The sequence below is a fragment of the Macrotis lagotis genome, chromosome 8 (genome assembly GCF_037893015.1).
Source record: "Macrotis lagotis isolate mMagLag1 chromosome 8, bilby.v1.9.chrom.fasta, whole genome shotgun sequence".
NCBI lineage: Eukaryota > Metazoa > Chordata > Mammalia > Peramelemorphia > Peramelidae > Macrotis > Macrotis lagotis.
Window position 1 is genome coordinate 183,788,721 of NC_133665.1, and position 14,021 is coordinate 183,802,741.

A 14,021-nucleotide genomic window follows, 5' to 3' on the forward strand; every position below is an offset into this window, starting at 1 on the left:
AGGGGAGGTTTAGATGATATCGAAACAAAAGTTAGTAATAAAAAAATTACTAAAGAACCCTCCCCCTAAAATGAAATAAAAGTGAATCAATCAAATATTTAAAAAAAACAGAGGAAAATAAATAATTTCCAGAAGGGAAAGCAACAAGCATTTATTTATTTACTTTAAAAATTTTATTTATTTATTTTTCTAGCTCCATGCAAGACGCATTTTTTTTGCAAGGTTTTGGCTTTCACATTTTTCCCCCCTCCCTCCCTCCCTCCCTCCCCTCCCCCTCCCCCTGACAGAAAGCAATCTGATATAGACTCTATATTTAAAACCATGCTAAACATGGACCCACATTAATCAGCAACAACCATTTATTAAGGCACTGTGCTCATGACTTAGCAATAACATCTAGTTTGATCTTCCCGAGAACCCTGGGATGTAAGTTCTGTTATTATCCCCATTTTATAGATGAAGAAACTGAGGCAAATAGTAGAAGTGACTTGCTAATGGTTGGATAGTAAATGCCTAAAGCTGGATTTGAACTTGGGTCTTCTTGGCTCCAGCCACAGAGCTCCAACCATTTCATCATCCAGCGACCTCCAAAGAGTCACTTGCCATTGGGAGGTCATCTGGTCCAACCTCCTCATTGGGAGTAATTGATTGAACAAAAAGGACAGTTCTGTTACTGTTGCCTTAAATTTAATAAATACTTTAAAAGCTCTGTACCTAACAAAAATTTAAGATTTCAAACAAGCTTCTCTTTTTTTATTCCTCTTGAATGTATGTCATGTCACCATAAAAAGTGAAAATTTAAAACAGAGGAGCCAAGAATGGATTAAAATTCATTTTGTGACAATATCAAATTGTAAATAACCCCCCAGTTCTCACTCCATTGGTGGTGTTACAAGTAGTCATATCTGAACTGGATGAGCTGCTTTTGAGACTGTTAGTGGCTCTCTCTCTCTCTCTCTCTCTCTCTCTCTCTCTCTCTCCACACACACACACACACACACACACACACACACACACACACACACACACACACACACGATGTTATCCTAAGTCCTGTTATCCCTTATCCCTCTATTTAATGGAACTGAGATGCAGAGGAGTCCCACACAGGGATTGGGATAGAATCAGGATTCAGACCCAGGGCCCCTTTACATCAGGCTTCAGGACCTCTTGGATAATCTGATCAAGTCCATGGTTCCTGTCACAGAAGGATGTTTTTAAGTGCATCACACAAAACACAAAAGGAAAGTAGAGAAAACCAAGTCTATAAAGTAATGGTATCTTTTTTTCCCCATCCAAGGTCACAGACTCTGAAATCTAGCCATGGACCCCTGGTTAAGATCCCCGATGTTAGGTGGTTATTGGGTTGAACTCAAGGCAAGCATCCTTGACGATAAAGCTGTTTGTAAATAGTCCTTCTCCCAGGCAAGGCAATTGGTCACACTTAGAATTATTGGTGGCTCCCAGGTTGGGTCCCAAGGGACTGGATGGAATTTTCCATCTTCCCCACGCCCAGGTGTGCTTTGTACTGAGCTCACCAAGGGACTCTTGCTTCTCCAGATGCAAGGAACAGTTTTAATCTGGCTTCTTTGTCAACCTCCCAAAGGTTTCTGAGTGTCTTGGATGTCAGTTAGCTCTGGCCAGGGAACATTTTGATCCAGTATAGGTAGATGAACAGTCACGAACAGTCCATCTCCCTTTAGTTAACCTGATAGCAAGGACACTCGTGGGCTTCATATTCCTAGAAGGAGATCTGAAACCCCCTGGTGTGAACTGATGAGCCTTGCTTTCATTGGGTGTCCAGCTGACTGGCCAGGCAGTACATGCCCCCCTCTGCTCCCCACCAAGGTGGTCCATGTGGGCAGAAAATTGACACACCAAGCCTGAGGGATCCAGCCACAGGTGAAAGACACAATGACGCTCTAGCCTGATGAAGCAATTGCTCTGAATGGGGATCATGGAGGGAGATCATTTGTTTGGATGGGCTTTTGAAGGCCGCTTTTGAAGGTTTCCATGGAGACCGCTATGGCAACTCGCATGTAAGACCTGTTCCCCCACAGGAGCCTGGCTGCCAGAGATGAGGGATCTGGAAAGCTTTCACAATCTTCAGGCAAGATTATTAAAATGTTGGTGGACTCTGTCCATGTCAGAGATGGGGGCTTTTTGAAGGCATGTCAGACTGTTCCCGTCCAGTCTGTACTGGTCCATTCAAGGGCATCACACTCCAAAAAGCCTTGGGATGTTTTTGTTTGGTTTGTTCCCATCTCTCAACTGGGAGGGAATTGGGCAAGGTGGTCACCGGTGACCTTCGTCTTCTAGGGAGTTGGTGATGAAATGAGTCTTACGAGTCACTGCATTTATTTAGAAGTTCTATGACTGCACTCTGTTCATGCCTGAGGATAGAAGTCATGGCAAATAGTAGAGGAGGAGGAGAAGAGGAAAGGTTTCCCAGCAGGCCTGCCCCCAAAATTAGCTCAGGAAGCTTGTTAAATCTCAACTTTGACAGCAGAAGCAGCAGGCTTGGACATCTCATAAATCCTCACTCAGGTGCCATTTTGGAAGTTACATTTAGGGTCCTTTTCAAGGTGGAGAAAAGGGGTCTTCCTGATATGCCCTGTGGTGGACCAGATATCATGGTCTAAGACATAAGTCAGGAGACCTTTGTTCAAATCCCAGCTTTGGCACTTATGAGCACTCTGTGACCTTGGGTAGCTGTCTTCTTTCTTGGACCCTTAGCTTACTCATATCCAAAAATGGCAGTTTTCACACTTACACTGCCTACCTCATCAGGGTCAGCGGTAGAGTCAGAATTAAGGTCAGAGTCAGACTCTGTGGTCTCTAAGACTCTCCTAAACTTTAAACATTCAGTGTTGTTGTACAAAAGACTATAAAAATCAATGTTATTGTCATTGGGATCTATTAGAGAGTCTATATCTCAAGATGTTCATTCAATAAGTCACTAAAATGCTAATTCAATAGAAGAGAGCAGGTTGGTCCAGTGAGTAGGACACTGGGCCTGGAGTCAGGAAGGTCAGCTTTAACCTAGCTCTTAGGTCAAGTCACTTAACTGCTGTTTGCCTCACTTTCCTTGACTGGAAAATGGGAATTATATAATAGCTCCTAACTCCCAGAGCTGTTGGGAGAATGGAATGAAACAATATTTTTAAGGTAAGTGGCATAGAGAAGGTCGCCATTAGTTATTATTATCCTCTGTTATTAATTATACTTATAGCTTGATAGACTTAAAGTTGGAAGGAATTTTTAGGGGTCATAGACTCCATTTTACAGATGAAGAAACTGAGGCAAAGATTAAGTGATTTGTCCAAGGTCACATAGCCAGGAAGTAGCAGAACTGTGTTTTGAACCCAGATCCTGGCTCCATTGCCCATGCCAGTCTTTTTTTTTTTCAGTACTTCAATGGCCTGTAATCTCATTTCTGTGGCTGTTACTGACAGTGGCTGATAACACAGCCCACCTCTACCTTCTTCTCCAGTGCTAGTCTGGTCCTGTGGCCTCCCCTACCCCCTTCTCTCTGTTTTCCTTTCTCTCTGTCTCTGTCTCTTTCTCTCCTCCCCCTTCCCCCTTTTCAGAGCTTTCCCCCTACCTCACCATCCCTCCTGCTCTCCAGCTGTCACCTCGTAGCCTTACTCCCGGATGGGCCCCTTCCTCTTCAATCATACATTTCCTGGATGATACGTCTCACGCTGCTTCCTCTGGCAATAAGCAGCAGCTCATTTCCATCCACCATGCTTCTCTCCATTGCCCATGGGCTCACCCACCATTGTGGTGGTCTCTGATTCACAACCATGTAGTGTCACCAGAAACAGGATTTTAGAGCTTCTAATAGCCACGATTTTTTAAATCCTATATCTCAGAAGATAACAAACCCCCAAATCAAAGCATCCTGACTTCTGTGCTCGTTTGTATGGACAGCAGGAAGTTAGGTATTGTATTAATGGGACTTCTCACATGATTTAAATAATTGTAGACAAGTTCCCTTCTTGGTGGTCTTTTTCTCTGCCATTTGTGAACATTTTGAGTTTTTCAGAAGACCGGACATCTGGTTTCCTCCTTCTACTCGGTGAAAGGGGTAGGAGGATATTTATTAAAATTTAGATGGTCTTTGTCCAACTTACCCATTAAACTTAAATACTATCTTGGATGGTGTTTTATTTATTCTGATTTCCTGCCTGCTCCAGATAGATTCACTAAAGGTTCCTGGGGGTCTCCGTCTCCCTTCCTCGCCTACTCCTTGGGAGCTGAGGCTCGACTAGGATAAGTTACTTGAGTCCAGCTGTGGCCATGAGGGTGTTAGAACTGGTAGGAAGAGATGATGAGAGATGCCCCCATTTCTGTAAAAGGAGAGACTTGATGAGTTGCCTTGGAAGGTCCCTGTCACCGCTGTAGCCAAGATCTCTTGTGTCATATTGATTTGAGGACTCACCTCTCTCCCTGACTTGTCTTCATTCTTAGGGAAATGAAGGTCAGGGTCACTTTTCTCATGGCGGTCATCCCCACGACCAGTACCCAGTGGACTCTTCAGAAATGGCTGACTTGGCTCCAGTGGCTTCAACAGCAGCAAATCACCATCTCTAGGTTAGAGCTGGAAGCTCCAAGCCTCCACCCAAAGTCTGGGGAAAGGTCTGACTTGTTTGAGAACTCAATGGCTAAGTAGAGGAAACTGAAAATCACCTACTTGTTTAGCATGTACAGAAGGGGATTCTATGCTTAAGAGTAGAGCATGCTTGCCAAAAAGACAGGACCTCATTTTCTCCTTTGTTTCTAGGCATGATTTATCCCAAAGGCTCTATGTTTTTAGGCATCTAGGTGACTCTAGAGAGCTGGGCCTAGTATCAGGAAGACCTGAGTTCAAATCCAGCCTCAGGATGACTCTGGGCAAATCACTTAACCTGTTGGCCTTAATCCCCTGGAGAAGAAAATGGTGAGCCTTTCAGTATCTTTGACAAAAAATCAAAATAGAGCAAAAAATAAAAAAACCATGGACACTATGGTGTATGGGATTACAAAGAGTCAGGCATGATTGAAAAGTAACAATCCTGTGATTTAATGGTTAAAGAAAATTTCCAGGCAAGAAAACTCTCTTCATTTGTAGTTTTTATATAACTCAAGATCTCAGATCAATTCAGGGACCAATCATGATTCCAGAGGCTCAGTGAGGAAGCAAGTGACCTTTCCCCTTGGTCAGAGAGGAGATGGACTCAGGATGCAGAACCAGCCATAGGTGACCCCCTTGGGAATTGGTTTACCTTGACCACCCTTGCATGTTTCAAGGGTTTTTGTTTGCTTTTTTCTTCAGTTGAGAAAGGGGGTTGATGGGAAGAGGAAAAAAAAATAAATACTTAATTGGGGAAAAAAGTCAAATTAACAATAAAATAACATCTCTAGTTTTGGAGAATTGGTTAGTAGTTAAATGATTTATGGAGGATCTCCTAGCCAGTCAGAGACAGGTTTCCATACCAGTTTTTCATCTATTACACTAGGCTGAATTGAGGACAAAGAAGAAATACCTCTTAAGAAGTGACACTTCTTTTTCTTCTCGATATGTAACAGGACGTGTCACGTCCCAGATACCTGTACTGAGGGGTGAGTGGGCGACCGTGTCTATAAAACCCTGTTAATGAGTGGCTCTTAGCAAGATGGCTTTTACCAACTGGAGCCACCCAATGGACCTCAGAAGGAAAATCAACAGGAAAAGAGAAGCACCAATTGGAGCTATTGAGAATCTGTAGTATGGGTGTGAGCTAGGTTGGTCAGCCAGATTGGAAGACTGGCCAAGTGGAAAGCCCAAGGAGGGAACGTTGAAAATAGTCATGAGAGTTCTTGGTCTCTGTTTTCCTGACCCCTGGCTCTCTGGTGTGGAATAATTTGAAGTTGCCAAGGATTATAGGCCGATAACAGGCTGACATGATTAATTCTTTGTCCACAGAATGGCCCTAATGGATCGCTTTGGGTTCAGGGCCCTCATCCATTAATTGACCTGCTACTAAGCAAGGGGGAAACCCCTAGTCTGTGGTCAGGTTTAGGATGGGGGGCAGAGGGAAGCCCTGCTTTCTCTCAGGGGCAGACCTAGGCCAATTTCAGTGGGATTTCTGTTTGTACTTTATGGGCAGTTTTTTAGGGTACAAAGTTCCTGAAGTAAACAAATGAGAAACATTTCACAAGCATAAAAGTTTGGGAAGCCCAGGAATAAGGACAGGAAAACGCTATTGAGGAGGAAAACCTCTACCAACCCATTTATTTTCTCCAAAATAGATATATATACTTTCATTGTTATCTTTTATTTCTCTCCATTTCCAAATAGATCCCCCCTCCAGCCCTACCCAAAGAGCCACCATTTATAATAAAGAATAAAAAAGGGGGGAGGAGAAAGTAGTTTAAGTAAATTGACAAACACATAGATCAAGTCTGTTCCACACAGTACCCCATATTTGCAGAGAAGGTATAGGAGAAATATATTTCCTTTTTAAAACATACATTTCATTAATTTTTTTTTTGTTTCTGTATTGCCTAAATTTCCATTCTCTTCTCTTTCCCTAGAGGCCTGTTTTATAATAAAGAATTAAAAGAAAAAAGAGGAAGAAAACAAAAAAGATCTGCAAAAATCAATTAACATATCAAAAAATATATGATAGGATAAGCAACATTCTACTTTCATGGGCATCCCCTTTCCAATCGCCCTCTCTGCAAAGGAATGGGGGAAGGGCAAGTGTTTCCCCAGATCTCTTTTTTAGGGCTCAAGCTTGTTTTTGTAATGTTACAAATATTTGGTGGTGACTGTCCTTTTCCATTTTCATTGAGTAACCCTTTTATGTCTATTGTCTTCCTGACTCTGCTTACTTCTCTCTGCTATGAACCTTTCCTTCCCTCTTTTGTTCATGTGCCCTGAATTGTCTAGTCATTCCCAGTCACCGGGCACTTACTTTGTTTTTAGTTATTTGCAGCCACAGAAACATTCTGCTATAAATATTAGTATACAGGGAAGCTTTCATTTTATTATTATCATCTTTGGGGTATATGCTTAGTAGGGGAATCTCTGGATCAGCATCTTTGAACATTTTAGCAACTTTATTTGTATAATTCCTAATGACTTTCCAGAAGGATGCAGCTCTACCAACAATGCATCTGTGTACCTGTCTTTTTACAATTCCCTCCAATAATAGCGATTTTCCATCTTTTTAATTTGTTGAATTTGAGGGGAAACTTCAGGGTTATTTTGATTCCCTTTCTCTTATTATTAGTGATTTGGAATATTCTTTCATGTGGTTGTTATTGATTTACAATTCTTTTTTTGAGGATTATTCCTATATTCATATCCTTTGACCATTTCTTTATTGGGAGTGACTTTTGATCTTACATATTTCTGTTTTTAATATCAAATTTTTATTCAAGAAATCTGATATAGAGATAATTACTTCCCTATTCAACTATTCCTATCCTAGCTGTATTAATTTTGGTTTATTTTCAGTGGAATTCATTTCACCTGTTCCTTTGTGATATTACATTTAGTACGTCATCCATAAGTTCTTTACTTGTCTTGAGATGTCAGATTTGTATAATTGGGCAGTGTGTGTGTGTGTGTGTGTGTGTGTGTGTGTGTGTACAAGACCCAGCTAACAGAGCAGAGAAAATACAGGTGGAAATCCTGCCCTTTCTTTGTGTGAGTCATTTGAAGGGCAGGAAATCAATGAAAGAATCAGTCTCACTCTCCAAGAAGCCTTTTGTCACCAGCACTAAGATCAAACAAAGGCATTTTGTTTTACTTTGTTTTGAGGAGGCCAAATGGGGCAGTACTTAGAGCCCTGGAGACTGGAGACCCTTCAAATCCAGTCTCTGGCTGTCACAACCATTTGACCACTTAACCTCTTGGAACTCTCAGTTTCTTCATCTGTAAAAGGGGGATACTAATGCCACAATGATTACCCCATCATGGAAGTATGAGGTAGCTTTGAAGAGGCAAAGAACATTGGATTTGCAGTCAAAGGTCTGTGTTCAAATGTGAATTTTGTTACTTATTACTCATGTACCAAGTCAGTTTAAATCCTGGGACTCCATTTTCTCAACTGTAAAAGGACTTGGTGATTTCCAAATTCCAACTTCAAATGCATGATCCTGTGATCAAATGAGATAAGGTAGAAAACATAATCTGCTGCCCTGAAAGGGGCATGGTAAATAAAATGTTAGTTTTTTCTTGGAGTCAAGAAAACCTGAGTTCTCATTCTGCCTCAGATAATTCTGAGCTGTGTGACTCTATGCAAATCACTCTGCCTGCCCCAGTTTCCTCATCTGTTAAATGGAAATAATGATGATGATGATGATGATGATGATGATGATGATGATGTGACATCCACTTCCCAGGGTGCTTGTGAGGTCAAATAAGATAACACAAAGTACTCTGCAAATCTTAAAACACTACAGGAATGTTAATTACTCTCTATCATCATTATTATTGAAGTGCTGTGTGTATTTGTTATAAGTTCTTTGAAAAGAGGGTTTTTCTTTATATTCATATAGATGATTTAGATCACATGAATAGATTATAATTGGGCTGTACAGGGCCTGGTACTTTGTGGGCATTTATTTACTTGTTATTGATTGATTCAGTAATTAATTCCTCATTTGGGACCCACTGTCAATCTATTTTATTCCAAATTCTCTTCTCTGGCAAATAACACTGAAGTTTGCACATCTCATCAAAGGAAATCTGGGGTGAGATAGATTGAGTAGGGACAGGGAAGGAACCTTAAAGGTCACTGAGTTCAGCCCCCTGATTTTATAGATCAGGAACCGAGGCATAGAGCAGTGAAGAGACTTGTTCAGAATGTCTGAGATGGAATTTGAATCCAGGACTTCCAGTGCCCCCTCCACGATACCACAGCTACTCACAAGTTAAGATTGGCTTAATTTCAACTCATCTCACCTGAAAAGTATTTGCTCCGCATATTTATAGTATGACTAATGTCTCAGTAAACCGCTTGGGACCACCTGGATTATATACAGCCAGGCCAGGGCACAGGTGCTTTGGCTAGGATTCCCGGGGCCAGACTTTTCTCCTTGGAGTCGGAGCAGCTCCTGTTCCATGGGAAAGGAGGTGGGGATGTTGGAGACACAGATAGGGAAGGCAGAGAGCTGAGAATTGGCTACATGATCCCATGAACGACCTAGGGACACGTGCCTTAAGGAAGGCCCCTCTCCCCCCTTAGCTGTGACCCCAGCAAGCATCAAGTGTGAGGTGTGGATGAGGCCACAGGAGAAGAGACTGGGGCTGAGCTGGAAGGAGTAAACATCAGGTGATTGGGGCACTGGGGAATATTGAGAGTGTGTGTGAGAGAGAGAGAGAGAGAGAGAGAGAGAGAGAGAGAGAGAGAGAGAGAGAGAGAGAGAGAGACGCAGAGAGAAGAGGAGAGAGCCAGAGCCCATCACACCCTCTCTGTCTCCATCTGGGCCATTATCCTGAGCCCGGCTTTCTTGGGAAGGTAGAGACTCTTCTCATCAAGTTTCTGGCTTCCCTTCTTGGGAGTCAAGGAGAAGTCATCTTTCATCTAGAGAAACAGTAAGAGTCAGAGGGACTGAGGAGAGAGAGAGAGAGAGAGAGAGAGAGAGAGAGCCAGGAAGGAGGGGAGTTGGGCAAGCATTAGGTTTCTTGAGCCAGAGCATAGAAAAGTTAAACCATCTAATCAACCTGTGTCCCCGTAAGGATGCGTCTCCTCCCTTGGGAAACTCCTCCTGGGGAAGAGGAAAATCAACCAACCTCTTCTTTCTTCTCTTCTAGGCCTAAGCGAGCAAGGCAGAACAACTTTTCCATGTTTCCCTCCCCTAAAGGCTGGAATTTCAGAGGGGTAAGTGATTTTAGAGGCTATGGGGGATGCCTGCCTTCAGGATGCTGGGGTGATGGTATCTGGATGGGGAGAAGTGATGAGTGAGAACAGTTTCCATTGATAAGAATTCTGGGCTTCCCACCTGCCAACCAGACTTGGTGAGGCAACCACATGTGGTCAGAGTATCAAAGGTTCTTGACTTGAGTCAGAGGAACCAGCTTCAAATCCTGCTCGGCCACTTCCTACCTATGTGACTGACATGCCCCTTTTCTGGGCCTCAAATTCCCCATCTATAAAATGATAACATTGGGTTAGTTGGTTGCTAATGTCTTCGAACTCTATATTAGGGACCCCTTGGCAGACTGATGAGGCCTACAGACCCCTACTCACAGCCATGTTTTTAAATGCATAAAATAAAATACACAGGATTATAAAGGAATCGATTATACCAAAATACAGGTAAAAAATTCTCATTTTATAGAGGGGGCAACTGAGTCTTGAAAAGACTTGAGTGACAAGGCCACATTCACGGGTGAGACCCAAACACATGGGTCTTGGGGTGAAATCAAAGTCAATCAGAGATGCTGCCAAATACTGGTCATGGGACCTTGCCCAAGTCAGGATGGTTCTGTCTCCTTAGGTATCAGTCATTTCTGACAGGGTTTCGTGAGGTCACAAAAGTGACCTTGATAAGTAAAAGCATCCAGGTGATTCTGAGCCCTAAGAAGTCCTGGGATACCCGCACATTTTCCACTTCTAATGACAGTGGCACTGATCTTACCTTGATTTAGTTTTTCCCTTTAATTAATGTATAAGGGGAGTATGATTAATATTAGTAACTGTAATGGGGGAGGGGGAGCTGTGTCCTCGTGCTCCGTTGAGTTTCAGGAGATCTCAGGTGTCTCCTGACTCAAGTCATCCTGGTCCCTGGATGCCCTTGGACAAACCTTTTGGACATGTTGAATCTAATGACCTTTCTGTTTCTATAACTCATTGGAAAATCCAGTCTGACCTAGAACCACTTCCCTGACCAGTGGCTGCCCATCCTCTGTGGAATCCCTCCAAGGGTAAGAATCCAACATCTTCCCAAAGTGACCAGCCTCCTCCCTTAGACCAGGGATGGGGAACTTGATACCTGGCAAGGGCTATTTGGAATATTTATAACATTATTCTCAGGCTATATTTGGTCAAAATTTAATTAAGTCACCCCTAGAAAGTCCTTAGATTTATTGAACTTGAGTCCTGCCTGAGGTTGCCTTGGCAATGCCAGGCCAGTGCTGCTCATGGGCTGGGGTTCCCCACCCCTACATTAGACATTTATGGCAAAGCCCAACCAGCAAATAGCAATGTTTCTCTTCTCTTCATATGTTATAGCTGTATTTGAGATGAGGAACAAGGTACGGCCTTTTGGTATGAGAAGTTTCAGACAAATGGTAGGCTCCCCTTCTCTCTTTGGAGAAACTGGACTGTGATGGAATGTAGAATCATAATCATGTGACTGGCTCAGAGAAGGCCCCTAAAAATGTCAGTTGTCTTGAATGATTGACTTTGGATTGAAGCAGTTTACCTTCACCATATCTTAGAAGCTTTTGGCTAATTATTTTGTCCTCTAGAATGACAACTGGTCTCACCATTGAGAGGCAGTGTAGTACAGTAGAATGAACCCTAACTTGGAGTCACAGATCTTGAGTTCAAATCCCAGCTCTGCCACTCCCTACCTTTGGGACTTTGGGCATGCCACTTTTACTTCCTTGAGCCTCAGTTGCCTTATCTGTCAAATGAAAGGGCTAGAGTCATCTCATGTTCATTCTTATTGGTTATATATCAGTAATTCAGGGCAGTCTGATGGTGCAGTAGATAGAGGGTCTGACCTGGAATCAGGAGGATTTATCTCCCTGAGTTCACTTCTGGCCTCAGACACTTACTAGCTGGGTAGCCCTGGGCAAGTCACTTACCCTGCTTGCCTCAAGTTATCTCATCTGTAAAAAGGACTGGAGAAGGAAATGACAAAGTTCTCTAGTATCTCAGTCAAGAAAGTCCCAAAGGGGGTCCAGAAAAGTTGGATGTGACCGAACAAGAACAATTCAATAGAACCTCGGTCTCTTTGAGGTGGGTCTTTCCCCGTGGTATGGTTGGCAGTCCATCTGTACCTGGGCAAGCTGGGAGATCCTCATGCAGGGTTCCCCCTCCACCTTCCATGGAGGATAACCTGGTATGCCAGAGCCTTCTCTATGGAGTCAAGAATCTAAGAATTTGGGACTTGGCCACACCAGTGGCCACACCATCCAAACCATTAAGGAAAAGGTATATCTGCCATCTTGATTCACCTGGGTGAAGGCTGGCAGGGCCTCTCCAGGCATCCCATTCCCCTTGGGATGGGGCTGGTCATTAGGAGTCCCAGAGATTCACCCTACACCGAGCTCTTGGAGTTCCCACCCGTGGTGCTTCTTCTGCATCTTGGTCCAAGAGGAGCAGATCTCACCTCTTCTCACTAGGCAGCCTGGCTCCCCTGGGCCTTCTCTAGCCCAAGCAACCCTCCTTCCTTTGCAGAGTCCTCTTAGGACAGTGCCCCAAGGCTGTTCACTATCTGGCCACCCTCCTTGGGGCAGCCCCTCTCTCTAGCATTTCCCCTTAAACTGCAGGGCCCATTCCCCAGCACCAAGGTAGTCCCTAGATTGATTCTAGTCACAGTAATGACAATAATGACAAGGATGATAATGAGAATAATCACAAAGCTGCCACTTAGAAAGAGCTTTAGGATTTGCAAAGCAGTTTACAAATAGAATCTCAGTGGAGTTTCACAATAACCCTATGAGGCAGATGTCATCCCTTCCCCCATTTTAAAGATGGGGAAACTGAGGCTCAGAGGGATTCTGCCACTTACCCAGAGAGGGATCAGAGAAAGATGTTGGTGAAATTTATTAGTGGTTGCTTTTTTAAATTGTTATGTTACTTTCATTATCACCAATTTATTAATCAAGAAACTGAGGCCTAATGATCTGCATAGATCTCCTCTCTTGTTCTTCATAAAGTGGAGCCTTCCCTTCTTTGTCCCATTCAGAAAGCAAGCCCTGGCTCTGTAGAATCATTCTGGGAGAGAAGGCAAAAAAGCAAAGAAAAGCTGGAAAATGAGGAGAGGGACAAGGCAGCTTGGAGGGTCAGAAGCAGGGGCTGCTATCTGCCCCTGGGGTAGGACTGGGTTTGGAGTTTCCATCTCTCCCTCTGTCTTTTGCCAGAGACTCTGCTACAACTATTCTAGATAGCCAGAGAAGTGTGAACAAAGAGGGAAGCTCATTATAAGAGGTGAAAGCTTCATTACCTCAGGTGTTGGTTAATAGAGACTTAACAACAAAAACAAATATTCTTGGCCTGCCTTGTTGCCAACCTGCCAGACACTGGAGATGCAGAGGCCCCAGTGGAGGTCCTGCTCTCGAGCAGTTTGCTGGGCATGGGAGCGCTGTCCAATGACGTCCATGAAGATGAAGTTCCAGAAGGCCTTTGGCCCCGTGAGGGCAGGGTGACCACTTTGCCCCGTTGTCCCCTCTGTGTCTCTGAGGCCTTGTGAAGAGCCTTGCATTTTGGTAGTACCTAACTGATATTTAAATTGGATTGAATGGTTAAATTACCTGGATGGTGTTTCCTCTCTGGTTGCATGCATACACACACACCTGCATAGATACACACATACCCATATGGCCACACACACCTGTATAGACAACACACACACACACATATACACAATAGACCTACACGGTACACATACATGTTCATTTTTACACACAGGTGTATAAACATGCCTATGTAGGCATCTATGTTATGCGTGTGTAGACATACGTGTGTGCATCTTCTTCTAGAATGAAGGCGTGACAAATGTTCCCCCAATAAGACTCACGTGTGCAAACCCACACACGGGACCCGACTCCCTCCCACAGCCTTCTCCCTCGCTCCTGCATCATCATCAAAAGTCCTCCCACAAACAAAATCTTGTGACGAACAAAAAGTGGTTTATTTTTAAAGCCTGCTGTTCCTGGAAAACAGTGCAGAGAGTTCTTGGGCATGTGGTCCTTGGCAGCCTGAGAGGCGGGATGCTGAGGAAGCAGAAGCATCACTGCCTTCCAGACAGCAAGCCTCAACCACCTGATCTCCAAGAGGTCTCTGGTCCAGGGAGGCTTGGCCCAGAGCTGT

General features: G+C 43.6%; 1 protein-coding gene across 3 annotated transcripts in view; it reads left to right on the top strand.

The window, feature by feature from the left end:
* The window catches only part of ARHGEF3 (Rho guanine nucleotide exchange factor 3), a 281,901-nt gene that overhangs the window by 73,054 nt on the left and 194,826 nt on the right, over window positions 1–14,021 (top strand). For all 3 annotated transcript variants that reach the window (XM_074199129.1, XM_074199130.1, XM_074199131.1), the window contains one exon: window positions 9,791–9,857. In XM_074199129.1, the coding sequence (XP_074055230.1) occupies window positions 9,791–9,857 (67 nt within the window). The remainder of the gene's footprint in view (window positions 1–9,790; window positions 9,858–14,021) is intronic.